Here is a 27,446-nt window from a genome sequence, read left to right as displayed (position 1 = left end):
ATTAATTATATCTCTTTAACAATAAGATAACCAATTATAGATTTTTATATAAAAAAATAATTATTAATTAGAGAGATGTCTAATAGCTTTTCTACCGCACATAATTTTTTTTTAAATCTTTATTAACTAGAGAATTATTACTAATACTAAAAAAAATGAGACATTTCTAAAATTTAGGATTTGAGGCGACCGCCTTGTTCCCCTATACTTAAAGCCACTCATGATAAGAATAATGCTCTATTTACATAGTTATGACATATGTAATATATATCCATATATTTTATATACAAGTGTGTGTAAATGTTCTAATTAGTGATCCCCTACCATATAAGTCAATGACAAGATAAAAGATAAAAAAATGCATATTCAAATACAGTGTATTTTGTCTTTCAATGTGTTGAAATTGTTGTTTTTTTTAATTTATTCATAATTTTAATATGATCAGAGATATCAAATTGAAAAATCACTATACATATATAGAGTAGTGACATGACAATTGATGTATCATTCATTAATAAGTGTTGTAAGCTTAATGCATTAATGATGCACCCTTAAGAGGATAAGACTAGGTGATTGGATACCAATATTATTGTAGAAAGTATAAATCTCAATTAAGCCCTTTATATAACCTTGCAGATTTAAATAAATTCATGTGCCAACAAATGCTGTGCAGTGTGGAATGTAGTCCCTCAAGTGAGGCAAAGAAGGCTTGCCAAAAGCAGCTTTAGTTAAAAGTCAGAAAGAGATCCAAAACATGGATGACCCTCCAGTTGAAAATCAAGAGAACAAGGATAATATCCGAAGTTTTTGAACTAATAAAGGGAGGAGATTATTTAGACAAGGGTGGTCAGCAAATGTAATCTTTTAAGTACTCTCCTGGGTCCAATCGCATAGACAATTTCCAGAATCTCGTTTTATGTATTGTAGCTGTTTTGTCTTTCATTGACATAGAAGTTATGGCCAATAGTCTTAGTTTCACCACTAAAATGAAGTTAGCGGCTTAAGTAGAATACAGAAAAAGCTAGGATAATAATACTACATAAGGAATATATAGTTGGGTACAAAATTTACTGAAACTTTATATCAAACAGAAACATTATCATCTGTGTCTCTGTCTAATCACTTCCATTATACTGCTACTAGTGCTAGCTGCTTCATGTAGGCAGACAGTAACGTTCTTGAGGGGAAAAAGCATACATGCTGTGTTCATGGGAAATCGAAAACTAGCTCACCATTGTCGGCTTTGATAAACTTCCTGACTGGCATGGGGGCAACAGACCGTAGAGGCTGTTGTGGGTGTGGGTGAGACTTTGCCTTGTCATTATTGATTCTGTATGCTGCTTCAGCCACTCTCACTGCATTGTGACTCTTGCAACCGAGCAATTTGCTTGGACGGCTGCCTTGGACATCTTTGTCCGTGAACTTGGTTTTGGCAAGTTTGCCAGTTGCTGTTGCCAAAGAAGGAGTAGTAGGACTAGTTCTGATATTTTCTGTCATCTTCTTTTCATCATAGTGTGAAACAACTGAATAATCTGCAGCGGTTGCTGTGACAACACTCCACTCAGTGCTGGTGTCGCTTGGTTCATAAGGTGTAGACATGCCATCATCAGATGTTTGCCTTCTGATGAAAACTGGGTGCTGTCCAGTACTGGCCGATATGTTTTCTATCTCAAACAGATCAGAACTTGCGTCACTTTCTACATCTTCATAGACTTGGCCCCTTGCTGAAGAAGCTGGGAGACTTGGAGCATTTGGAATGGCATCCCAGCTTAGCATTGATAGTTTCCTCCGTAAATTCATTTCTATGAATTCCTTTTTCAGCGTATGCGAACCAAACACATCCAGCGATTTCCTCGACTCCTCTTCCTCGATTTTCTTTGCCAACGTTTTCTGAACTGCAAGATTTTGGATCCCAGATTTTGCAATTGGGATTGAAAAAAACTCATCTTTGTTTGAATCAATATTCATCTTTTCAAAACTGGGCTTATAAAACTCGAATTTGTCGACCTTGAATATTGGTTGTTGCAGCTGCTTTCTTCCATCCAATGTGCGAGCACTAGTTTGAATTCTTTCTTTTCTGTACTCTTTTCCTTGAACTAGCCCTTCAAGCTCAACATTTTGATTAACGCCAACGGATTTCTCATCCGAACAAGATCCATTAATGCAGCCAAGAACTCCAAGAACTGAGAAAAAACCCTTTCCATGTAACTTCGTTTGCTTTTTACCTTGAGATAGGTTTCTCTGGTAAGTTCTTAACAAAGCAGCTTGGCTGTTCCAACTTGCTTCTGAACTTGCACTTGGAGTTCCAGGCCTGCTTTTGATGTTCGGCCGGAGCAGATCAACCTGAGCATGGTCACTTGCAGCAGTACCAATAATTTTTGGACCCTCATCCAGTTTCATGTTGTAGTACTTTTCTGCATCAAAAACTCCAATTTCAGCTTCCCGATCAGCCTTAATTCTTCGAAAGCTTCTTGAAGAGGGAAATTCTGGGCCTGAACTGATGGAATGATTCGGATAATGAGCTGAGCCCGTAAGCTTCTGTACGAAGTTCTCTTCTGTTTTAAGGTAACAAGAAAATGAAACTTCACCAAGACCCTTATTGTTCTTTCCACTTTCCATATTTGGCAAGAGGCTAGTACCCTAGTACTTCAAAAAAAAAGATTAGTCTAGGCTAAGCTTGTGGGACGAGACAACTGAAATGACACACAAAGAGAGCTAGCTACTGAGTAGCGAGCGCACAAACTTGACAAGAGAGAAGTAGATCAAGACAAAACTCAACAAGTTACAAGAGGATGCTGGAATTGAAATAACGCACTGTCTTTTTTTTTTTCTTTTTTAAAATTTTTTCTGAGTCGAGTCTAGGAATGGAGATCACTTTGCTTCCTAAAAACAGTTCTATATAGAAAACTTGTGAGGGCTGCAGCAAAGAGTCGGAGTATATGGTCCTACACATGCTTGGGCTTAATTTGATAGCTGGTCCCCATTCATTTATTTCCTTAATAGATGAAATTTCTGTACTTCTTTTATTTTCCTTTTTTTTTTTTTTTTTACCAGGGAATTACGTTGCCTATTTTCATGATAATCGTTAATACTAATTCGAATTCAGGATTTACTTGTATCATACAGTTAATGTGCCGACAAATGCCTCTGAAATGCAGCGACATCTCTGCCATTCGTTCGGTGGGTGTATAAGATACGACAGTCCAAATCAAAATGAATATATACCAAGTTATAAATATGTAAATGTGGCACAACATCTTAAAAACTCGGCCCAGTCAAGTTTGAACGCGGGATCCAACCAAATTCTTTGTGTAAGAGATTGTCACACGAGATACTAAAGTAAATGGGAAAAAATGTATAAAATTATATACAAATCGTCGAGAATGGTTATGCTTAAAACTTTTTTTACTATTGAGGGTATGATTACGTTGTATACACTTAAATTGAATATACATTTTAAAAAATGAAGATATTTGCATTAAAAAAATATTATACTGCAATCAATAAATGTACTCTAAATCTATAACTAATGATATAAAATTGGCTAAACAGCATATTGCGAATAATTTCATATTGTTAAGGGTCAGTTTAGAATTGTGGTGATTGATGACTTAACCTACTTCTACTGTACGGACTAAAAAAAAATGCTTATTAAAAAAAATAATTTGGTGTTTAATAAACTATATTATAACTGTTGTGAGTTTGAAACATATACTACATGCATTTAGTAAAATTTTATCACAAAAGTATTGTTTTACTATAAAATGATAAAAATAAATATAAGTTTAAATTGCATTTTATTTACATATTTGAGTTTATGAAAAAATAAGATATAATTATCTTTTTGTTAAAATATTAATATTATAATAAAAACTTTAAAAAGATGTGATAACTTATTTAATAGCTGCTTATAACAAGTAAACAAATAAATTAATGGAATTCAATAAATTAAGGAATAGGAAAGATCTCTAAGTATGTTTACAGACAACAGCAGACTGGATTTCCAAAGCCTGAAGTTTAAAAACCTAAATAGCTGAGAGATATACATAAATAAATGAATAAAAGAAAAGAAATTAATACCATGATTCTCTCTGAACTGATATATCCCGTCTATATACTCTATAACTACCTCAAAGAACATGGACTTTGAGACATTAAATTTAGTATAAGCCATGTCCCAGGCTTGGTACAGGCTGCGACACTCGTGTTTGACGAAGAAAACTCTTCGGACTGAGTCAGAGTAGTATCATTTTCATTTTCTGCTGCAAACACACCAGAGTTCCCTTTACTTCTTGGTCACGGTGAGGATGTTACATTTTCCGTAACCCAGTATCGCTTGACAGCAAACAATATCTTTTCTGTGACAAGAGGGCCGTCTTCATGATCAATGATTTTTGTATTCCACCTCATTCCTCCCACAATTTTTCTCACCTTGACTAGCACATCCGCCTGGTCACGAATAATGACTGCTCCTTCAGGCCGCAAAATACGATCCATCTCCAGAAGAATGTCTTCAGCATTACACCTGCACAAGTTACATATTGATACAGGAAAGCCTTAAAAAGTAGTTAACTGGCCCCAAAAAATAGGAGAAAAAGAGAGTAGTAGTTAATCAAGAAATCCAACCTAAAAATATAAGATGGTACTTAAAATAAGTTAATTCAATGCTCAATACCTGTACCACTAAAGCTCACTTTTAAAAACAATAAATCAAAAGCCTTAATTTCTATTAGAAAAGAGGAAGATATAGTGTCAACAGAGACTGACTTATCCTTATACAAGGTGAAGACACCATTTGCATGAATAAGGTCATATGTCCTGGGGTATGTGGAAAATGCTTCACACCTGGCCCAACAAAATAATAATTATTAGACAAAGAAAAAGTCGTAGATATAAAAAAAGATATATGCCAAAGCCAAAGCCAAAGGTAAAAACTTCAACAAGCTGCCCCCAAAAGAAAAAAAAAAAAGCCACCCATATTATTTTTTCTCCTGAAATTTTCTTTAAAGTAATTGCATAAAGAAACCTGGCACAAAAATAGCCATAACTACATGCTTAACCATAAGCAAAGTCAGCTACCAGCCTACCAACGCAATAGTCATGGAACTAAAAAATATGAGTGGGCAGCAGGAGCTGAAGCTATATCCTAGAGGTTTGTAGTGTGCATGAAGGAAATAGCAGCAATTTAGTTTATAGATTAAGACATATCAAAGCTGGATTAGGAATAAACAGTTGAAAACCCTTAATATCCATAGAAATTATGCCAGCTGAGAAGTGGAAAACCATAAAGTTCAGAGGTTACCAGTCATGATATATTCCGATCAATCCACGCTCATATATAACACCCAGAGTGTCTTTTTCAGCTATGTTAGGCATAACATTCATGACCCACAATTTCGGAGACTCAATGGCAGCAGCAAAACTTCCCAAACCAGCATTCATATCCATTATGTTGCGATACCTCCCTGAGTCAAGGATTTTGTTAATCCTCTTATATGAATTCACATGCTTCTTCCATGACCTATTGTCCTCCTGGTAGGCCTCAACACCTATTCCTTTTATTGATCCACTAGATATTCTGAAGGGAACAGCATTGAGTCTTTCTGGAAACGATTTCCATGTTCCACCAACAACTTTATCCGGCCCAGTAGTCTCAGGATAAGGAGTTACACATGCCTCCATCTTCTTGTACCTACACACAGTCAGAAGATGATATTTTGCAGCAAGATCAGAAGATACACCTAAATTTGGCAAGGAACAGCAAGGTAAAAACCACCAGGTAACTTGGCATAATTGATCAGGTAAATACATTCTCTTTGCGATTAATGAGTTTCTTTTTCCCCCCTCCCGACAAAAACCGATCCACAGTTGAGCCCTATATAAATTCAGTAATTCAATATCTGATGTGATACAGCCCGAGTAGGGTCTTGGAAATCTTTTGGTTACAGCCCTATCTTATTAGTATTTTGCACAAAATAGATACTCACAGGGCATGGGGCCAGCTCTAATGCTCACCAGTTTACCAATAAACCAGGAAATGCACGTTATAGTGAAACCCTAAATGCAACAAACAACTTGATCTAACCTTTTCTACACTCATCTTTACAGACTTGGGCAAAAAAGAAAAAGCAAATAATGGTTGGCTACTGAAATGAAAAAACATCATAGAGGGTGTAAACACTGCATGATACCAAAACATGAAACTTGAATGCTGATACAATCAGAAGTAGCAACATACAGAAAGTGATCATTAACAACTATTCATATTAATTTTCATCAGTGTCTTCTGGTTTGGCAGGTTATTCAATTTCTTTAGACAGTCGTTAAGTGATCATTGATAATTAAGTAAAATGTGTTGATCACTAAACATGGAAAAAGGTGAATAAAGGACTATACCAGACATCTTCTGCATCTGTGGATTCACACATGGTTGGTTGAGTATCTTGCTCTTGGCAATAATCATAATTTATTCTTTTCTGCCAGATGGCAGTTTCACCCTTCTCATGCTTCTTCTCCCAACAGAGAAGTTTGGCAATCTCTTCAATCTTTCTTTGTTCTTCCTCAAGTTCTTTTATGGGGCGCTGCCATGCTTGGTAATTAGTCCTCCAGTTAATCGGAGGACCAGAAAGCACCCAGTAACCGCCTGGTCTAAGAACTCGATCAATTTCCATCATGTACATTCCATCTGCAGAGAAGATTTCCATAATGTACCTAAAAGTAATGTTCTTCATAAATCAAAACATAGGGAAACAGAAACATTGGACACAATAATATAATCTCCCAGGAGGCTAAAAATGTAGCAAGCCAACACAGGAAAACAAAAGAAACAAAATCAATCCAAAAGAACAAGTATCCTTGTCCTCTAAAAAATCCCAACTTACATAGAAACAAGAAAATCCCACGTGTTATTTTAGCTTGGGTTTTCCAGAGTTTAATTTGCCTCAAGCCAGCCTAAGTTCAAACTAGCAGTCAGTTGCTTATTTGAACAAGATAGGTCAGCTGGAGTTATTTACAGTTTTACCAGTCTACATTTTCTTTTTTTAAAAAAAACAAGCCTATGAATAAAAAATAAAACAATGACCAAGGTTTAATAAGCTTTCTGAAACTATCTTAACATGTGGACTTTCTTTCCCAGGTGAAACCTCATCAGAAACTAGGTGTCATTGCCAAGTTGTTTGCTTTTCTTTTCTTCTTCATATCTTCATTTCTAAGTTTCTACTAACTGAACCATTGTTTCCAGCACCTAGCTATCCCAAAGCATTGAACCATTTCTCCTCAGAAGATTTCCGAGAGATCACAAACCTATTTACATAAACCTGTATTCCTAAAATCCAAGTTATGGCACTGAATTTAAGATCCTTCAGAGCAGAGATTTTCAGTTCTGCATCAGGTACTGTGTATTTTATTCACATAGCCTGGGTTTGCTTAACATCCATTTAACGTGTTAATGTCCGAATAAACTGTACTCACCATTTGCACTCCAAGGAATCAAGCATCGAGAACAATGAGCCATGTCAAAAGCTCTAGAAGGATATGGTAGCTTTATGGTTCCAAGAACGCCGATAACTGCTGGCACACCTCTTTCCAGAGCAAATTGAACTTGTGCTTCATGAGAGTCTCTTGGTGCAAACGACATTGTTATGACATTCTTTTTAAATAGGTATGCACCCCAGCTTGCAACCTATTCAATACCAAAAGGACAATCTATCAACTAAAACATATATTCTTGCATAAGCATAGACTAAAGACGGGGAAGAAGACAAAATTAGATTAAAAATGCCAATCCTATGATCACAAGAAGAGGTTCATACATATTTTAGGCAAGAATTTGAATAAGCAAGCACTAGATGAAACATAGACAAGGACATGAAAGGGAAACAAGTGTAATACCTCAAAAAGAGACGAGAGAATTTGTATATGTATAGTTGCAGGGACTGTGGTGAAAAATGTTAAAGAAAAAAAGACATTACACAAACATGGAAACCTTTCATTGAATTGAACTTACCCCACATCCAGTATCCAATGCAGTTCTAACCATCCCACTGTCCATTGGAATCACAGATGCAAGTTCTTCTATATATGCATCTGCCCCATGAGGGAACTGAGTTCCTCCACCTGGGAATCTAAAGACATTGCCTTCATATTGAATCCAGTTCTGAACTGCCTTCTCAACTGTCAAGCTCTTATAAGGTGCATTTGCATAGGGTACGTAATCACGACTTTTTGGCCATCGAAATGGGGTTGCATAGCCTTTGGGAGCTGGAATAAGACAATGCAGCTTCTCATCTGGAGGTGGACAATGCCGTTCCCTGTAGTTCATATTTTTTCGGGGGAATAACATTGCCCTCATTTGATCTTGACATGGTGTGTAATCAATATACCGATCATCACAAGGCTTAAACTCTTGGAAATTTGATTCTGAATCATCAACTGTCCCAGCATCACCACCATGATGGGTCTCATAATTCAGATTGCTGAGGATACTGCAGTCTGTCTTTTTGGTGATCTCTAAGGCTATGCTGTCACCTTTCCCGAAACCACTTCGCTGCCAAGCACCCAAGATATAAAAGAAACAACATAAACCAACTACAATGAACAATGACATAGATCCCCTAGTTCTATTCTCTCCAGAGTTTCCTTTCGTTGCCATGACTCACCTGAAAATTTTTGTTGCCATTACAATTATTAAAAATAATTAAATAAATGCGCGACGCAAATTTGAACAATATCGAAGTAAACAAAAAATGACACCTATTCCCAAAACCAAAAACAACCAATGTAGGTCAACGTTGAAACCAATGATATTTAAGCAATCTAAATTCTGCCTCCGATTTTTTCACTCACAAAATGAAGAATTTTATGATTATAACAAAGTGAAAAACAAAACTATAGCTTAAATCAACGAGTCTTCATACATTGCAAATTCAAAAATTATGAGCAAAATACATAAAATAAAGTTTTGTAAATATAACTAAGTGTAACACAAAAATCTAGCTTAATTAAAAGAGTTGTTCAGTAGATGCATAATGAAATTGAACAAACATTTTAAGTTTACAGAGAATCAAATTCAAACGACCAGACAACGAAACGGCAGCGTCAAAAATACATACAAGTAACAAATCACTGAAATAGAGATCTGAACTGAAGATAAAATTCTTACTTTAAGGACCAAATCACATAAAAGACTTGTAAGACATAATTGATCAATCAAAATTCATGCGCGCGAAAGCCAAAGCCAAAGCCAAAGCCAAAGCGAAGGTAACGAGTTTCCGATTGTGTGCAGCGCAGTGCGGTGCGGAAATGCGCACGTGGAATCGCTGTGGATAAAACAGAACATATATATGATTACGAATTTACAATGATTAAAAGAATTTAAAGAATCGTACTCACGGGACGGGAGTTTTGCCTTGTTTTCCACTTTCGATCGGTTGTTTTCGAGGGGAAAAAAAAAAAAAAACACGAAGTTTAGTTGTTTATGTCTTCTCCAATCAGATCCCGCCACTTCATTTTCAGTTGTTCGTTAGGATTTGGTCGTATTTCGCACCCGAAAACAATAAAATAATTGAATAATTAATTTATTTATTTCCAAAAATAATCATAAATAATAAAAACTATTGTCGCTTGTGGGGGGTGGGATTTTTAACCCACGCCCCTTACGGCCTTAGACCTTGGGCCATCTCCACTAACTGAATTTTGCGGTTTCGATTGCAAATTCATTTTCACGGAAATAGCTTTCAAATTTTAAAACATTTTATTGCTAACACTGCTAAGGTAATTTGGTTACCAACTTCGTAGAGCATCTCCAAAAAAATTTTACTTTTTATTTAAAGAGTTATATGAATATTAAACACTCCAAAAGACACGTTAATTTATATTTTTTAAATAAGATTTATTTTTCACTCTTTAATATTGTTGAGTGAGTTTCTACCTCTTCTATTAATATTTTATTATTATTTATTAAAAAGATAAGACTGAAATAATTATTATTTATATTTCCTTTTAAAAACATAACAGCAATTCAATTTAATAGTGGGAAAGATTTGATTAAAATAATGTTAACGTATTTTTATTTAATGAGTTTTTTGGAAGAAATTGTATTTTTCCATCCATTTATTTGCCACATCAGTAAGCAAATTGATATTTAAAGAGTAAAAATTAAAGAGTCTTTTGGAGATGCTGTTACAGATGGTTGTATGGTGGTTTAACTAACAAACAACAAGGATGTAGATGAGACAAATTACCGCATATAAGAGTATATTTTTTATACTCCTGCTACTCTATTTCATTCTTGTTCACAATAACACTAAGGGTGCGTTTAAAATTAAAGTTGGACAGTCATAACTTAAAAGTTATAGCACTAAAATATTTGATAAACACTAACTACTATAACTTGGAAGGTATATTAATATGATTTTATCAAAATTATTATTTAAAATTTATATTTACTATGTATTATTAATTTTTGTTTCATAATTACAGTTAATTTCCACAACAGTTGTAGCTTCTCAATTCCAAACAAGATCTAATATGAAGAAGAATATTCAATCCACTACAAACCAGTGCCTTGCCCTCTAATTAAAGCATGGAATAGAAATAAAGTTTAGAGGACATTGAGCACACATCTTCCATTTGCAGATCTCATGGCCCTTGCCAAAACTTGTCATGTATCCTGTTCATCATGACTGGTTGTCAATCATCAAATTCTTCAACTCGTTGTTGTCATGCTGCACTCTTCCAGTTATCTCCAAGCGCAGGCCATTTGTAAGGCACCTGTTTGTCTGTTTTCCCTTCGCAGGCTTCTTGCTAAGGCCTGGGTCAATAAAGATTGGTTGTACTCTGAGAGTTGGGTTGGGTTTAATCCGGTTCACTTCTCTTTCATCAGCAGGCTGTGAAAAAATGCTGTTCTCTGTTTCCAGTTCAGAAACATCATCTTCATTCAACATGACCTGAAAAAGAATTGTTAACTTATATTCCAACAATGGACAAACCTATAAACATACAATCAAGAACATGTGCTAACTGGTGGTAAGAGCGATATAGCAGTACCATTGTGAAAAAAGCATGCAAAAGATTGCCTTTAAAAAGCATCTTTGGCTACTACTAACCAATCAGATATAACAACAAAAAGTTCCAAGTACAGCAAGAGAAGGATAGAGGGACAAAAGGGTTTCTTCCTTGTGCATGCAGGTAGGAGGATGGATGGATTCGTGTGATCCAAGAGAAATATGGCGAAGGAGGCAACGCCATTAACAAAACATATGAAATTGTATAACAAAAGAACGACAACAGCTTAAAAAAGCATCATCAAGGATGCTCAGCCGATCAAGGTTCTTTGTGTTAGATAAGTCATTACACAATAACAGAAGAAAATATATAGGAAGAAATTGTGGCTATTCGGCAAAAAGTTGATACCTTGCGGCCAACCAAATCAAAAGTCACAACCACTTTATTTCGTTTTGCCTGTTCAGCTTCCGCAACCTCCTCCTGTTTCTTCTTTATAAGTTCCTTCTCCTGTAAGCAAAACATCAATAAAAAGATTAGATTTAATCACATGCAAGCAATCCAAAACAACTATATGCTAGCAACTAAATACCTCCTTTGAAAGCCAGCTATTCCCCTCAATCTCGTAGTAATCACTTTGGTCATCAATTACTGTTGTACGTGCTGCAGCGTTTCGGTCGTAATCAACAAGCCTCTTTGTGTAAGCCTCAGCTGCTGCTTCAGCATCCGACAGGGGAGCAAAACCTTCTTCCAGACCAGCGTACGTGCTACCTTCCTTTAGCACGAGGGCACCACAAAACTGGCAAGGTCCCTCCCCCTCTTGTTCACAAACTATCTTGCCACAGGACAAACAATTGCTGATCAATCTGTGTTGACGTGCCTGGCATGAGCATGGTTTGCCCTGTTGGAATACAATTGACCCTTTAGCAGCCTCTGCAAGTGAAATAACTTTCCCAGCTTTCTTCTTTCTGTTATTACTTTGGTTTCCTCTATTCATGGTTCTTGACTCACTGCTCTCAGCCAGGTTTTCATTATGACTGGAAACAGCATCTTTTTTAGGTTCAACCTGATAACTAGGGACCATGACCTTTTTGAGTTCAGCCTGATGACCGGTGCCGGTAAACTCTTTAGGAGTTTTAGATGGTTTCTTGGTTCCACTGGCCAACCCTTCATCAGAGCGTGGTTTAACATATGCTTGTAATTTTGAAGTTGGAACATTCGTTGTGCTGCTGCAGATGTCTGTGAGACCTCTCCGTCGAAGATATTCCTCAATCACACTTTTGCCCACTTCTTGGCCGATAATGTTCTGCAAATCAAAATGAATCAAGATATGCAAGTGTCTCTATAGCAATTGCCCAAAAAACTTGCAGGTATAGCAATCAAGAAGGATTATAGAAAAAAGGGACAGATATCAATCCCAACATCGACCCGTGATCTTGGAATTCACGGCAGCATAATCTCCATTAAGCAACATGACTTTCTCTTAATGATATTCATGCACCAACCATTGAATTCCTTTTTATCCGCTAATATGTATCCATTTAAACTTCTAGCAGAAAGTATGTGATAAAATGACTGCTTACATTGGATTACATATACTACATTTAAACTTTAAAGCTCCAACTTCCAAACCAAAAAAAAAAATGTTGCAGAAGTAACCTCTGTAGATAGCTTCCCTGAATCCTTATATGCTTAACAAAGTTAGTAAAATTAAATACCCATTTGAAAGTTTACACAGCATGAGTGTCTGGCTAGTCAAAATGAAATAAGAGAGATACAATTGGCGAACAAGATTTAAATGCTCAATAAGATTTGGCACTTGACATTAGATTCTCAAAAACTAGTACTCAATTCAAAGAAGGCAAGAACTACCATATAAACCTCAATCCCAAAATTCATCACTGCCGTACAAACCTTTTTTCAGGGGAAAAAAAATATCCCTGAACCAAAACAAAAATTAACAGAGTATATTAAGCAAATAAAAAGAGAGAAAAAGATAATTACGTCGAGATACTCTTTAGCATCAAGGGCCTGAGCGAGTTCACAATAAGAGACTAAACCCGATATGACCTCTCCGTCCAAATCCAAACTCTCAATTCGCTTGCACAGATCCACCAACGCCTTCTCTAACCATTCTCCCGCTGTCTCCATTCTTTCTTGCTTTCTCGCTGTCTCTGTGAATGAAAAGAGTAGAGCCCTCATTTATATTTTTGGGTTTTGCAAAAATAGCGCTTTTTAGAAACCATCGCTGCAAATTATTTTATAAAGAGTAATGATATAACCATAAATTTTTATATAAATTTATTTTATAAAAATTAATGTGGTATGATAAGATTAATTGAATTAAATATCACTTAACCCATATAATTTATTTTTATTAATTTAAAGTATCCATTTAGTATAAACTGGTTTTATAAAAAAAGATATTATTTTAACATATCATGTTAGTATCATAATTTATTAAAAAATTCATAATTAATTGAAAAATATTTTTTATTATTAAATGTTTATATCGTTACCAATTTACTATCCTTCTAGTAAAAACATAAAAAATTATTGATGTTTTACATTTTCTATTAAAGCCAAAACATTACGTTGCAAATGTAAAATAAACAATAAAGCAAAGTAAAAAATTTCAAGAAAAATAATTAAAGAACTAAGAAATTGATAACCCTAAAATCAGTCCTTCTCTCTCATTAATTTTTTCTTAATTAAATTGTTATTATTTTTAATTGTGATTAATACTTCAATTTCATAAATTATAATAGTAATTTTGAAGTACTATGTCGTTTGTCATAATTCTACATATTATTCATTATTTTTTATTAATTATAATTTTCAATTATTTTTTAAATTTTATTTTTATTCATTATTTTTTTTAAAAGATAAAATTATATTTTATTCTCATAGATAAAAATCAACTTTTAACTCATTTTCAATTAAATATTAATATTTTTTCAATAAAAGGGTGTTATATTGATAAGTATTAATATTTTTTCAATAAAAGGGTGTTATATTGATAAGGACACAAATATTTAATAATAAATTATATTTTTTAATAAATTATAATATGATATGACATGTCATAATAACTTTAATACTAAAATAATAATATCTTACAAAAATAGCGCTTTTTAGAAACCATCGTCCATCGCGCTTTTTGGATACCATCAATACAGAGTGATGGGATCCTTAGTTTAATACCGTGTGACCAAAATACCCGCAATACAGAGTGAAATTACAACTGCAAAACGCTGGTTCATCAAGGCACAGTCCGACCAGTTCAGTGAAGAGACGAGATATATACACTGCGTAAAATGGACCAAAAGGTACCTTTACTCGACTAAAGTAAAAACAGCTTTGCAGATTTTTGAGTCCGATCGACAACTATCAAACGGCACCGTTTCTTTCATGCTTCAATGAGGTAATTCTTCTTTAAAGTTGCTATTTTTTAATTCATGTTCCCTTTATGTTTTTTTGCTTTCAATCAATTAGCTGACTTCAGCAGAATGACGTGTTTATTGAATAATTTATTTTCTCTAGTGTTGTCTAAAGTGTAAATTGAATGATAGGGTCTTGTGGTGGTCTAAACCTTGAGGCAAGTGAAAAGGAAGTGTTAAGCAGCTTCAAAACTGAACTGGGTTGATGCCATTTTTGTTTGGTTAATGGGTCGATCAGTACTGCCTAAACATGTAGCTGCAGTGGTAAAACACCAAAAGAACCCTTTAATGGCACTTGAAATGTTCAATTCAGTGAAAAGAGAAGATGGTTTTAAGCACACTTTGTTAACTTATAAATACATGATTGATAAGCTTGGTTTTCATGGCAATTTCGAGGAAATGGAAAATCTACTACTGGAGATGCGAATGGATGTCGATGACAGTTTGCTTGAGGGAGTGCATATTGGAGTCATGAGGAATTATGGTCGTAGAGGGAAGGTTCAAGAAGCTGTTGATGTTTTTGAGAGGATGGACTTTTATAATTGTGAGCCGACGGTTTTATCTTACAATACAATCATGAATATCTTGGTGGAGTATGGTTATTTCAGTCAGGTGCATAAAGTATATATGAGAATGAGGAATAAAGGGATTGTTCCTGATGTGTACACATTTGTGATTCGGATAAAGTCTTTTTGTAGAACCAGGAGACCTCATGTTGCTCTGAGGCTTCTTAAGAACATGCCTTCCCAAGGGTTTGAGCCCAATGCGGTTGCATATTGTACGTTAATAGCTGGGTTTTATGAGGAGAATCATAATGTGGAGGCATATGAATTGTTTGATGAGATGCTTGGGATGGGGATTTCTCCTGATATTGCGACATTTAATAAGCTTATACACACTCTCTGCAAGAAGGGGAATGTCCGAGAAAGTGAAAAACTGTTCAATAAGGTTCTGAAGAGGGGAGTGTCCCCAAACTTGTTTACATTCAATATGTTTATTCAGGGGCTTTGCAGAAAGGGTGCAATTAGTGAGGCTATCAGTTTGTTAGATAGCCTGGGAAGGGAAGATTTAACCCCTGATGTTGTCACTTACAACACGTTAATTTGTGGGTTGTGCAAGAACTCTAAGGTTGTGGAAGCAGAGTACTATCTGCATAAAATGGTGAATGAAGGATTGGAGCCTGATGGATTTAGTTACAATGCTGTTATTGATGGATATTGCAAAGCTGGTATGATTTCAAGTGCTGATAAGATTCTCAATGATGCAATCTTCAAGGGATTTGTGCCTGATGAGTTCACTTATTGTTCCCTAATTAATGGCTTATGCCAGGATGGTGACGTAGACCGTGCTATGGCTGTCTATGTAAAGGCTCTGGAAAAAGGATTGAAGCCTAGCATTGTTCTATATAACACATTAATCAAGGGGTTGTCCCAGCAGGGACTTATTTTGCAGGCTCTACAGCTGATGAATGAGATGTCAGAATCTGGTTGCTGCCCCGATATGTGGACTTACAATATAGTTATAAATGGATTATGCAAGATGGGTTGTGTCTCTGATGCCAATAACCTTGTAAATGATGCAATTTCCAAAGGCTACATTCCGGACATTTTTACCTTCAATACTTTGATTGATGGTTACTGTAAACAATTGAAAATGGAGATTGCAATCGAGATTCTAAATACTATGTGGAGCCATGGTGTTACTCCTGATGTGATCACATATAATTCTTTATTAAATGGGCTATGCAAGGCTGCAAAATCTGAGGATGTGATGGAAACTTTTAAAACGATGATCGAGAAGCGGTGTGTTCCTAACATAATAACATACAGTATACTTGGGGAGAGCCTGTGCAAAGCACATAAAATTACTGAAGCTTTTAACTTGCTTGAGGAAATGGAAAACAAGGGTTTGACTCTGGATACTGTTGCTTTTGGGACATTGATAAATGGGTTTTGCAATAGTGGGGACCTGGATGGTGCATACCAGCTATTTAGAAGAATGGAAGATCAATACAAGATTTCTCATACAACTGCCACCTACAATATTATGATCAATGCTTTTTCTGAAAAGCTAAACTTTTACATGGCAGAAAAGCTTTTCTATGAGATGAGTGAAAAAGGATGTCCTCCAGACAATTACACGTATCGCATCATGATTGATAGCTTCTGCAAAACAGGTGGCATCAATTCTGGTTATTGTTTACTTCTGGAAAATATTGATAAAGGATTCATTCCCTCACTGTCAACAATTGGCCGGGTCATAAACTGCCTTTGTGTGGATCATAGAGTTCATGAGGCGGTTGGTATCGTCCACCTCATGGTACAGAAAGGTGTTGTCCCTGAGGTTGTAAACACAATTTTTGAAGCTGATAAAAGGGAAGTAGCATCTCCAAAGATTGTCGTGGAAGACTTGTTGAAGAAAAGTCATATAACTTACTATGCCTACGAACTTCTATTTGATGGCATCAGAGATAAAAAGTTACTGAAAAAGAAAGCTTCCAAGTAGGCATTCTTGAGATTTCAGAAAGTGTTTACAGTATGTTGACAAACTGCTAGTGGGTTAATTATGAAAATTTGTGAGAAGCCTCTGTTCAAGAGCTGACAGATAGCTGGCGCAAGTAGCATTTGAAAGGAAGTTACTGCAGAAAACACAGTAGTTTCACACTTATTTATTTCTCACCTCTTTTACTGTAAATTTTCCTCAGCCTTTGTGTTTGTGACTTATCTTGTTGCAGGGGTAATTCCAGATGCTTGACTAGGCAGAAAGTACAGGCTGTCCTTTTTTTGGAATTTATCTGGCTTTATATGTGTTTTTCTGTTCTCTAACTGTCAGATGCTCTAGAAATTGAACGAAGGGATTTCATGAAAACCAGAATTGGGTGAAGTAATTAGGTAAAATTTACTAAAAAGGAAGTTCTGAGCCAGAATAATTATTGGTACTGATTCCTAGCTCATGCATGCTGACGTTTCTTTGTTGTTCAAACATAAGTATTTTGTGATCTTATGATGAATTCATATATCTAACCTGTTGCCTCATGTGTGTTTCCAGGTTGAAGATTTCAATTTTCAAACTGTGAGATGATTCTCACAGTTCAATCGCAGTATGAGGTTAGAATCAGTCCCAGACTAGTATACATGAGATTTTCCTTCCAAAACTCCAAAAAGAAGTGTAATTTTTTTCACTGTCACTGCCGTAATGTTTAACTTTGTTGCCTCGAATACTTTGATGTACAGTAATCACAATACATGCTACTTATCTGAAAACAGAGTAGCTTTATGAATAAGATATTTTTAAGAGCATTTCTATATTTTGATGTTTGGTGGTGGTGGAACTAATCTTTCATTTGAAAATAAAAGTATAATCCATGGTTGGTATCATCATCAATCCTTTTCATCAAAGTTCGCTAAATCTTTGAATAAATCTTTTTAAAGTGTGCCTAGAAATCAAATCAGATCAAAGCACAAATATTTCATAAGTTAACCGGCAAATATTGCCGGATCTTTGCCAATTGCGATGCTTCAAAAGTTCAAACAAGAAGCATTGAGTCAATATGAATTATGCAAAAATAATGTTCATTAAAAGACAGTGTATAGTGATAGCATGACATATACTGTTGACCAATTCTTTCGTGGAAACCAACGCATTGGATATCACGATTTGATATCTGGCCAAGGAATTCGAGAACCCTCACTAATATTTATGTCTTAAAATATCAATTATTGTCAACTATTTCATCAACAGTCAACAACCCTCCATTTGTTGGCAGACAAAAGGGAAATAATTTAATTAACAGTCGAAATTTTTATCCATATAAAGGGCTTCACAGGCATGAACTGGTAACAAATCGAGGAGAAAACAAGTGAAATGGAAGGAGAAAACGAAGTTAAACTCCACGGGATGTGGGCGAGTACTTACTCTAAGAGGGTTGAATTAGCCCTCAGGGTTAAAGGCATCCCATATGAGTACATAGAAGAAGATTTGAGGAACAAGAGCCCATTGCTTCTCCAATATAATTCTGTTTACAAGAAGGTCCCTGTGCTTGTTCACAACGGAAAACCCATAACTGAGTCATATATCATCCTGGAATATATTGATGAGACCTGGCAAAATGGTCCTCGACTCCTGCCTCAGGATCCCTACCAGAGAGCTCAAATTCGATTCTGGGCCAGCTTCATTCAACAACAGGTAAAAGTTTGAAAGAAGTGTGATTGCCATATTTCCAGCTTTTTGTCATTTATTTTATGCAGTTTCCATAACATTCCCGTTACTCCGTCAAAACTTTAACAAAGTGAGAGAAATAAAAGTAATTGTTTTGCGGGTGGAATAATTTTTCCTGGGAAAGTTTCAGGAAAAATTATTAGTCAGATAAGTAGTAAAAGGCAAAAATATCAAAAAGCTTGTCGTCAAGTACAAATCATATACATGATAATGTTTTTAAACATGGATTAAATTTAACTGCATGCAGTTATTTGGGTCTTTTTATAAATTGATTTCAAGTAATGGGGAGGAACAAGAGAAGGCAGTTGAGGAAGTTTTTGAGAAGATGAACGTGTTGGAAAAAGGAATGAAAGAACTGCTACCAGAGGGCGTTCCTGAAGTTGATGGCAATAATTTCGGAGTATTGGACATTTTGGTGACTGCAACATTCGGTCCCTACAAAGCTCATGAAGAAGTTTTCGGTTTGAAGGTCTTGGATCCTGAGAAGTATCCATTGTTGTTCTCCTGGGTTCAAAAGTTGAACGAGATACCTCTTGTGAAAGGAGTGCTCCCTCCCCATGACAAGCTCGTTGCTCTTCTTCAATTTATCAAACAAAATGATCTCAAGCCTTCTAGTTAAGTTATATCCATTGGTGTTCTCGTCATGTATGTTTGCTCTTTAGTCTTTTCCAGCAGTATCTGTTTCTCCGCTTGTGTTTTCTTGGTTTGGTGTGGCTTTGTTGTAATACTAATAAGGCATATTAGGCCATCTCGACTTGTTAATGAAAATCAATTTCAAAAAATTCTTTTACTTGCATTTTTTTCTACAGCTTTATTCTTTGTCTAGACTAAAAATAAAATGTCATTAAAAACTCATTCGTTCATTTGTTTCTTATGTTATTTGAATATGTTCCCTCCGTGGACTTTCCTCTACTTAATCGCCAGCACTTGCGTCATTTCTACCGCAATCGCTTTAATAATAAACCCTTTTCTAATTCAAGATTCAAAGTAAAATATAAGACTTGTGATACCAACATGATGAATCATCTCACTGAAATTTTAAAGAGAGCTTTGGAATTAAAAAGCTCTATTTATTTCTTAAATTTCTTAACACTTGGTGCAACTAAAGTCTAAAGCTAATTCTCTATATATAAAATAATTTTATACACGGTTAAAGGTTTGGGATTAGTATCAAGTCCTTGTCGTTCAAGTTTTCTAAAAGTTTCTTACTCAAACGTACAGATGAATCAGATCAGACCAAAACCGACAAAGTAAATAAACAAATATATAAATCTTTCATTCAATGTCATACATTTGAATGTCGATGCAGTAACTAACAAGAAAAATTTTTAATAATTAATGGCACGCACTGCAACTCTATTTCAAACGTTTCAGAATAATGTAACTCATCAAAAGGCAAGCAGAACTAGGCAAAAAGAGAGGGATGGAAGAAGAAAACAAAGTTAAGCTACATGGGACGTGGATTAGCACTTACTCTAAGAGGGTTGAATTAGCCCTCAGAGTTAAAGGCATTCCCTATGACTACTTAGAAGAAGATTTGAGCAACAAGAGCCCATTGCTTCTCCAATACAATCCTGTTCACAAGAAGATCCCTGTGCTTGTTCACAATGGAAAACCAATACCAGAGTCGTCCATCATCCTGGAATACATCGACGAGACCTGGAAAAATGCTCCTCGATTCCTGCCAGAAGACCCCTATCGGAGAGCTCAAATTCGATTCTGGGCTGGTTTCATCCAACAGGTAATAACAAAATGACCACAAAAAAAAAAAAAAATTGGCGTATGAGTCTTAGCGTAGATTAACTTAACAATCTTATGCATACGTACAGGTGTTTGAAGCTATGGGTAAAGCGTTCATGACATCAGGGGAAGCACAAGAAAAAGCAATTGAGGAAACGCATGAGAAAATCAACGTGTTAGAAGAGGGAATGAAAGGATTATTTTCTGAGGAAGCTCCGAAAATTGATGGCCAGAATTTCGGACTGCTGGATATCGTGGTGTGTGCAGTACTGAGTACCCACAAAGCTTCTGAAGAAGTCCTTGGTAATGGTGTCAAGATTTTGGATCCAGAGAGACACCCCTTCTTGTCCTCATGGGTTGAGAAGTTGAACAAGCATCCTGTAGTGAAGGAGAATACTCCTCCGTATGACAAGATCATCGGTTTTCTTCACTTCATAAGACAAGAACACAAAGTTTTTCCGTTCAAAAGCCTCCTCCAGAAAAAGAAAGAATAAGATCAGAGGAATTGAAACTGATCAAGGCAACTGGATCAAGGATGAAAGAGAAGTAGAGAAGGAGTTTTGTGACTATTTTGAAGGGCTTTTTAAGTCTTCGAATCCTTCTCATGACCAACTAGAAGCTGCCCTGGCAAGTCTAGTTCCAAAAGTTTCGGATGAAATGAATGAAGAGCTTCAACAGCCCTTTACCGAAGATGAGATAACAACAGCCTTGGCGCAGATGTGCCCCACCAAAGCCCCTGGACCTGATGGACTGCCAGCGGTGTTTTTTCAAAAGCATTGGGAAACTGTTCGTGAAAGGGTGATCACTGCATGCCTTCATGTGCTCAACGAGAAAGGTACTCTTGCTCCACTCAATCACACATATATTGCACTCATTCCTAAAGTTGAGAAACCAAGGAAAGTGACGGAATACAGACCCATAAGTCTTTGTAATGTAATCTATAGGTTAGTGGCAAAAACCATTGCAAATAGACTTAAACAATTACTCAATACGATCATATCCCCCACTCAAAGTGCTTTTATTCCCAATAGACTCATCACTGACAATGTTATCATTGGGTATGAATGCCTTCATAAAATTCGTCATAGCAAAGGAAAGAGAAATGGTCTAGTGGCTCTAAAATTAGACATTAGCAAAGCCTATGATCGAGTGGAGTGGTCTTTTGTAAAAGCTACAATGCTTAGGCTAGGATTTTCCTCTGGTTGGGTTGATCTAGTTATGAGATGTATTACCACCGCATCCTTTTCAGTCCTTATTAATGGGGTTGCAAAAGGGTTGATACGACCTCAAAGAGGACTTAGGCAAGGTTGTCCGTTGTCTCCATATCTTTTTATTTTGTGTGCTGAGGTGTTCTCCAGCTTACTAATGCAGGCAGAAAACCAGAATCTTATACATGGAGTGAGGTTTGGGAACACCATCACGGTATCCCACTTGTTGTTTGCAGATGATAGTCTAATTTTCACGAGGGCAACAATAGATGATTGTAAGCACCTCAAGGCAATCTTTGACTGTTACAGCATGGCTTCGGGACAACTTTTCAACCTAGACAAATCCTCAATGTTTTTCAGTGGCAAGACCAAAGCTGATCAAGTGGCTGCCATTAAAGAAATCTTTCAGTTGAAGGTCGTTTCCAGGCACGAAAAATATCTAGGGCTGCCATCCATGGTTGGAAGAAACAAAAGGAATTTTTTTGATGATTTAAAGCTCAGAGTGAAGAGTAAGATTTCGAATTGGCAGCACAAACACTTCTCTAGTGGTGGTAAAGAGGTCCTCATCAAAACAATAGCACAAGCTATTCCAACTTATGCCATGAGCGTGTTCAAAATTCCCTTGGGGCTGTGTGAAGATGTGCAGAAAATTATTGCTAGATTTTGGTGGGGATCTCAGGATGATAAGAGAGGCATTCATTGGGCTAAGTGGGAGAGGATTAGTAAAGCAAAATGCAGAGGTGGAATGGGATTCAAGGAGTTCTCGTGCTTCAATCATGCTCTAGTAGCCAAACAAGGATGGAGGATTTTGCAGTTTCCAGATTCTTTAGCAGCCCGAGTTTTGCAAGCAAGATACTTCAAGCAATCTGACTTCTTGCAGGCAAAACTGGGGTCAAATCCTTCGTATATCTGGAAAAGTATTTTGTGGGGGAGAACTGTAATCCAAAAGGGCAGCAGATGGAGGATTGGTTCAGGGAACAAAGTGCAAGTTCACAACAGCAACTGGATCCCAAGACCAGAAACGTTCAGACCAATCTCCTCTCCAACTATCCCAAATGAGGCTGTGGTATCTGAGTTGATTGATTCTAACCAAAACTGGAATGTGATTAAAGTGTTCCAACATTTTATAAAGGAAGATGCAGAATTAATTACCAGCATTCCTCTTCCGCGAAGACCAAAGCCAGATCAGATTATGTGGCATTATGATAAGCAAGGCAATTATACTGTCAAAAGTGGATATCGGATTGCTCAGCAAATAAAATTCCAGGACTCCCCTAGTTGCTCAGTTACGGATCCAAGTATATGGAAGGTTATCTGGACTTGTTTGCTGCCTGAAAAAATTAAAATCTTCATGTGGAGAGCTGTCCGGAATTTGTTGCCATCAGCTGAGAATCTTTGGAGCAAAAAAGTGATCTCAGATCCTACTTGTCAGTTGTGTAAAAAGACTATGGAAAGCATTTCTCATGCCTTGGTGGATTGCAAAATGGCCAGGAAGGTATGGAAAATGGTCTCTTGTGCGGATAAGGTCTACACATTTGCAGAGCAAAGTATGTCGTATGTGCTGCAAGGTATGACAGAAATGCTAAATCGAACAGATTTTGAATTGTTGGTGGCTTGTTTTTGGTCAATTTGGCATGCAAGGAACCTTTTTCTTTTCGAAGGAAAGAAGGTGGACCCTCTGGTTTCCATGGCAAAAGCTGAGGCAGTATTGGACTCTTATAAACGAGTCAAAATTCCCAGCTCATCACACTTGGAGAGCAAGATAACAGTTAAGCAGCAGCGGTGGAAACCACCCCCACAAGGATGGATTAAAATTAATGTAGATGCAGCCACAAAGATTGAGAAACAAGTTGCAGGATTGGGAATTGTCCTAAGAGACTTTAATGGGAGTGTGGTTGCTGCTGCAGTAAAGCCATCTAAGTTTTATGGAGATATAATCTTTGCTGAGGCGGAGGCCGTAGAATGGGGTCTGCAGGTTGCAAGATCTATTACTATGGCTTCGATCATAGTGGAAACTGATTCTCAAGGTGTTTCGGATCTGCTCAACAACAAGAAGAGTAATAGATCTGAAGTCTTCTGGGTGATATCGGAAATTCAAGAGCTAGTCAAGGTTTTTTGTAATGTTAAAGTCCAATATACTCCAAGACATTGTAATTCCATTGCACACTCTTTAGCTAGATTAGCTCTAGGTTGTGAGGAGTCTGTCATATGTAAGAACCCATTTCCAGAAAATATCTGGTATTTGTTCCAGTCTTCTAATGAATGAAGGTTATGATTCCTTTTCAAAAAAAAAAAAAGACAAAAGAGTCTCGGGTCTGCTAGTTAATCTGTATTTTCAAGCCAACTCTATTTTCCCTCCCTTCTGTTACTTGGTGTGGTTTTTCAAATAAGATATTGTGCCTATATTCTTCGTTTAATGTTGCTTTTTGCTAGGATAACTAAGAATAGTCTTCTACAGACACTGAAACTCAACTAGAAAGAACGAAAAAGAAGCAATTCCTTCCTTCCCCTTCTGCTGACAAATCAATTTTATATTTTAAAAAAAAAGTGAAATTCTTGGGTGTGACGTAAGTGGAATGAGCATCATTCACAAGGTCGGTTGTTTAAAGGAATGATTGAATACCAGACAGAGATAATTGGAAAAAGAATTCACATCATCAAATGGGTAAAGAAACATCCAAGCAAAAACCAAATGCTCATTCACGTTTAAATAGAACGGCACAAAATGCCATTGTAAATAATTCATACAAGTCAAAATTTCATAAGAAAATTAAAACTGCAAAACAAAAGCTGCTGTCTCAATTTAACTCTTAGATGCTAGCTTTTCTTTGGCCTTCTGAATCTTCAGCACTTTCTTGACAATCTTCTGCTCCTCCACCAAAAAGGCCCGGATAATCCTACAAAAATAATTGTCATTTCAAAGTTTAAATCAATAAGCTACCAAAAAGAGAAACATTGTTAAACTATGAATGCTTATGGTTAAATCCAGGTTAAACATTGTTAGATTTTAAAAGTTGAAGCATACCTCTCCCTGACAGCACCTCCAGATAATACACCCCCATAGGCACGGTTGACAGTCCTCCTATTTCGAGATAGTCTAGACCTCTTGTACTCAGCAGGTCTCAAGTGAGGAATCTGCAGTTACATCCAACATTTACAAAGAATGAATGCCCATGGATATGGTTCAAGTTACATAGTCAACTATCAATTCCTGAAGCACTAGACTCACAGCTTGAGTCCCACACAATCTAAAGTCTTAATTAAACACATGATCGAGCTCCACAATCAATCTCAAGAAGAAGTATAACAACAGAAGTTAAACCATCATAGAATCAAAGGTGCATAAAATAAAATTCATTTGTAAAACAGCAAAAATACGTCAGACTCGCCGTACCAGTACTGGATGCCATTCCGGAAATATGATACTTGAACAAACAAGAGAGCATCACCATAAATTATTCAACCAAAATAAGGCTTCCCATTTGCACATTCAAGTATAACAAAAAAAAATGCTGAACTGGAACAGTGTTTTATTTTTACCAGCAATCAACAGTATGGACAATACAAGAAAGACCACATTTAAAACTAGAATCCTTAGAGACTTAATCATCAATGTGATATGAAAAGTTGTAGAGTGTAGTCTCACAAAACATCAGCAACTTAGACAAATATGAAAAATATGAAATCATACTCCTTGGATCCTTTTTCCAGTGACAGGACACTTAGGCCCACTTGCTCTCTTCTTGGTGCTCTGGTAAACCAGCTTCCCCCCTAAGTTACATGAAGACAAGCAAAAATCATAAATATAAACAGAGCATTGATCTCAGAGGAACTCATCAATATCCGTTAAGAGCGTAAATGAGAAATACAAACTAATAAGTTAGAAAAGCATATTAACTGACATTCAGCTGAGGACTAAAGACTAAAATTTTAATCAATCTGTAAACAACAATGAAGTAAGCATTTCCAGCATCTAAGTCAACTATAAGTCAATTTGCCCGCATAAAAAGTATCAAATTATTTAGTTTTCAGATTATTAAAAATATAATCAATCCGTATACAACAGTGAAAAATATTAGTCATGTTTCAGAAAAACTAAAAATCCAATATTTAAGCTAAGCAGGCGACTCTTACGAAAGGATCAGATAATTAAAAGTGACAAGACACAGATCCAACTCAAAAAGACTATAAATGAAGGGAGCGAATATGATAGAGGACGATACCAGGGGTTTTGACGACGCGGTGCTGGTTGGACTTGGTGGCATAGCTGTGGCGCGTGCGGTATGTGAGACGTTGAACCATTTTCGCTCTCTTTCGAGGAGACCAGCGAAGCAACAACCAGAGGATTTCGTTTCCAGAGCAGAGACCAAGTTAAAAGCCCCAATACCCTAGATCTAATGGCTGGTGGCTCTTTCTACTTAACGGTTTAGATTGCGTCCTTTATTGGACCCACCATGTTTTAATTTAAGGTCCGAACTCCGAATCAATCGCTAGCTACCCGTTTTCTGATCCGTTTATATGAATTATGAATACTTTTATAAAAAAAATTTCTTGACTTTATTCATAACAATAAATTCATTATTTCTCGTCGTATTTGGTAAATAAATTTTTTTATTTCTAGTTGGTTACATCAATCTTGAATAGTTACCTTATTTTTATTAATTAGTTAAGTTGATAATTAATAATTAAACTGAATATTGAATAAATTAAAATACCTTCTTCCGTCAATAATTGAATAAATTATGTTATATTTAAGCTACTAATTATTTAACTATAACAATATTTTAAGCTAAAAAGCAACCACTAACAATTACAATGTTGATAATTTAAAATTAAAGCATAATTTTATTAATTAGTAAATTAATGTATTACTAATAAAAAAATAAAAACTTGCAAATATAACATAAAACTAATAAATCAACATTAACTGAATACTGAAACATAAATTTTAGAAAAGAAACATGAAACTTGTAAATAGAAGGTAAAATAAGTAAATTAGTATAAAATTGGTAAACAAAAAAAAGAACTTACAAATATAATATAAAGGTAGTTAATCAACATTAAATATTAAATAAAAATTTTAAAAATTGAATATAGAATTTGTGAACGAAAGGTAAAATGAATAAATTAATATAAAATTAGTAAATCAACATTAAGTGAAAACTAAAATATAAAGTTTGGAAATAAAACATAAGACTTGTAAATACAAGGTAAAACAAGTAATTAATATAAAAATGATAAATTAATGTACTACTAGTAAAGAAATCAAAAACTTACAAATATAACATAAAAGTAGTCAATCAACACTAACTGCTGAATAAAACATATATTTTTGAAATGAAATATAAGACTTGTAAAATAGAATAAAAAACAAGAAAATTAATATAAAACTAATACATTAATGTATTATTGGTAAAGAAAATAAAAACTTACAAATATAACATAAAATTAGTAAATTAACATTAAGTGTAAAATAAAATATAAATTTTGAAAGTGAAAGACAAGAGTTATAAATGAAAAATAAAATAAGTAAATTATTATAAGAGTATAAATTGGTGTCTTACTAGTAAACGAAACAAAAACATACAAATATAACATAAAACTTATAAATCAACATTAAATACAAAATAAAATATTAATTTTTATAGATTAAGCCTAAAACAAATGAAATAAAAATTACAAAAAAAATTAAATAAAAACTTACAAATGTAAAATAAAAACTCATTATAATGTTGATTACATAATATATTTACTGATTTTGTATTTGAATTAAATAATGCTAGTTTTGTGTTTATTTAAATTGAATAATACTATTTTTGCATTTATATAATACATGTTG

The 27,446-nt window shown here is 35.4% G+C and overlaps 7 protein-coding genes across 9 annotated transcripts; 3 read left to right on the top strand and 4 right to left on the bottom strand.

Annotated features, from left to right (window-relative positions):
- Nucleotides 1-1,022: 1,022 nt before the first annotated feature.
- Nucleotides 1,023-2,888, bottom strand: LOC102620637 (protein PHYTOCHROME KINASE SUBSTRATE 3-like). Its single transcript, XM_006476549.4, has one exon. It carries the CDS (start codon nucleotides 2,617-2,619, stop codon nucleotides 1,207-1,209), a length of 1,413 nt encoding a protein of 470 aa, XP_006476612.2. The 5' UTR covers nucleotides 2,620-2,888; the 3' UTR covers nucleotides 1,023-1,206.
- Nucleotides 2,889-3,926: 1,038 nt separating this feature from the next.
- On the bottom strand, nucleotides 3,927-9,561 carry LOC102620160 (probable methyltransferase PMT2). Its single transcript, XM_006476547.4, has 8 exons — nucleotides 9,391-9,561; nucleotides 9,161-9,317; nucleotides 8,006-8,657; nucleotides 7,471-7,681; nucleotides 6,397-6,685; nucleotides 5,303-5,692; nucleotides 4,768-4,845; nucleotides 3,927-4,525 (listed from the first exon to the last, which is right to left on the bottom strand). Exons 3-8 carry the CDS (start codon nucleotides 8,648-8,650, stop codon nucleotides 4,297-4,299), a joined length of 1,842 nt encoding a protein of 613 aa, XP_006476610.2. The 5' UTR covers nucleotides 8,651-8,657; nucleotides 9,161-9,317; nucleotides 9,391-9,561; the 3' UTR covers nucleotides 3,927-4,296.
- Nucleotides 9,562-10,411: 850 nt separating this feature from the next.
- Nucleotides 10,412-13,234, bottom strand: LOC102619885 (uncharacterized). The gene is made up of 4 exons (XM_006476546.4): nucleotides 13,006-13,234; nucleotides 11,594-12,307; nucleotides 11,413-11,511; nucleotides 10,412-10,946 (listed from the first exon to the last, which is right to left on the bottom strand). The coding sequence occupies exons 1-4, from the start codon at nucleotides 13,201-13,203 to the stop codon at nucleotides 10,677-10,679; spliced, it is 1,281 nt and encodes a 426-aa protein (XP_006476609.2). The 5' UTR covers nucleotides 13,204-13,234; the 3' UTR covers nucleotides 10,412-10,676.
- A 912-nt stretch (nucleotides 13,235-14,146) lies between these two features.
- On the top strand, nucleotides 14,147-17,818 carry LOC102618705 (putative pentatricopeptide repeat-containing protein At1g74580). 3 transcript variants are annotated; one of them, XM_025098945.2, is made up of 4 exons: nucleotides 14,147-14,425; nucleotides 14,574-17,093; nucleotides 17,176-17,376; nucleotides 17,490-17,818. In XM_025098945.2, the coding sequence occupies exon 2, from the start codon at nucleotides 14,667-14,669 to the stop codon at nucleotides 16,944-16,946; it is 2,280 nt and encodes a 759-aa protein (XP_024954713.2). In that variant the 5' UTR covers nucleotides 14,147-14,425; nucleotides 14,574-14,666; the 3' UTR covers nucleotides 16,947-17,093; nucleotides 17,176-17,376; nucleotides 17,490-17,818. The 3 variants fall into 3 exon arrangements, with proteins under 3 accessions (XP_024954713.2, XP_024954714.2, XP_024954712.2); XM_025098946.2 differs by having other exon boundaries at nucleotides 14,574-17,332; XM_025098944.2 differs by having other exon boundaries at nucleotides 14,574-17,376.
- Nucleotides 17,819-18,305: 487 nt separating this feature from the next.
- LOC102619308 (glutathione S-transferase U9-like) lies at nucleotides 18,306-19,278 on the top strand. Its single transcript, XM_015529715.2, has 2 exons — nucleotides 18,306-18,626; nucleotides 18,907-19,278. The coding sequence occupies exons 1-2, from the start codon at nucleotides 18,306-18,308 to the stop codon at nucleotides 19,276-19,278; spliced, it is 693 nt and encodes a 230-aa protein (XP_015385201.2).
- A 675-nt stretch (nucleotides 19,279-19,953) lies between these two features.
- Nucleotides 19,954-21,035, top strand: LOC102619592 (glutathione S-transferase U10-like). The gene is made up of 2 exons (XM_006476545.3): nucleotides 19,954-20,400; nucleotides 20,489-21,035. The coding sequence occupies exons 1-2, from the start codon at nucleotides 20,083-20,085 to the stop codon at nucleotides 20,891-20,893; spliced, it is 723 nt and encodes a 240-aa protein (XP_006476608.2). The 5' UTR covers nucleotides 19,954-20,082; the 3' UTR covers nucleotides 20,894-21,035.
- Nucleotides 21,036-24,283: 3,248 nt separating this feature from the next.
- LOC102618427 (60S ribosomal protein L34) lies at nucleotides 24,284-25,998 on the bottom strand. Its single transcript, XM_006476542.4, has 4 exons — nucleotides 25,831-25,998; nucleotides 25,299-25,378; nucleotides 24,633-24,742; nucleotides 24,284-24,504 (listed from the first exon to the last, which is right to left on the bottom strand). The coding sequence occupies exons 1-4, from the start codon at nucleotides 25,907-25,909 to the stop codon at nucleotides 24,411-24,413; spliced, it is 363 nt and encodes a 120-aa protein (XP_006476605.1). The 5' UTR covers nucleotides 25,910-25,998; the 3' UTR covers nucleotides 24,284-24,410.
- Between the last annotated feature and the right edge of the window lie 1,448 nt (nucleotides 25,999-27,446).

This window comes from Citrus sinensis, chromosome 3 (assembly GCF_022201045.2).
Source record: "Citrus sinensis cultivar Valencia sweet orange chromosome 3, DVS_A1.0, whole genome shotgun sequence".
NCBI classification, from domain to species: Eukaryota; Viridiplantae; Streptophyta; class Magnoliopsida; order Sapindales; family Rutaceae; genus Citrus; species Citrus sinensis.
This window is presented reverse-complemented; position numbering and strand designations above follow the sequence as displayed.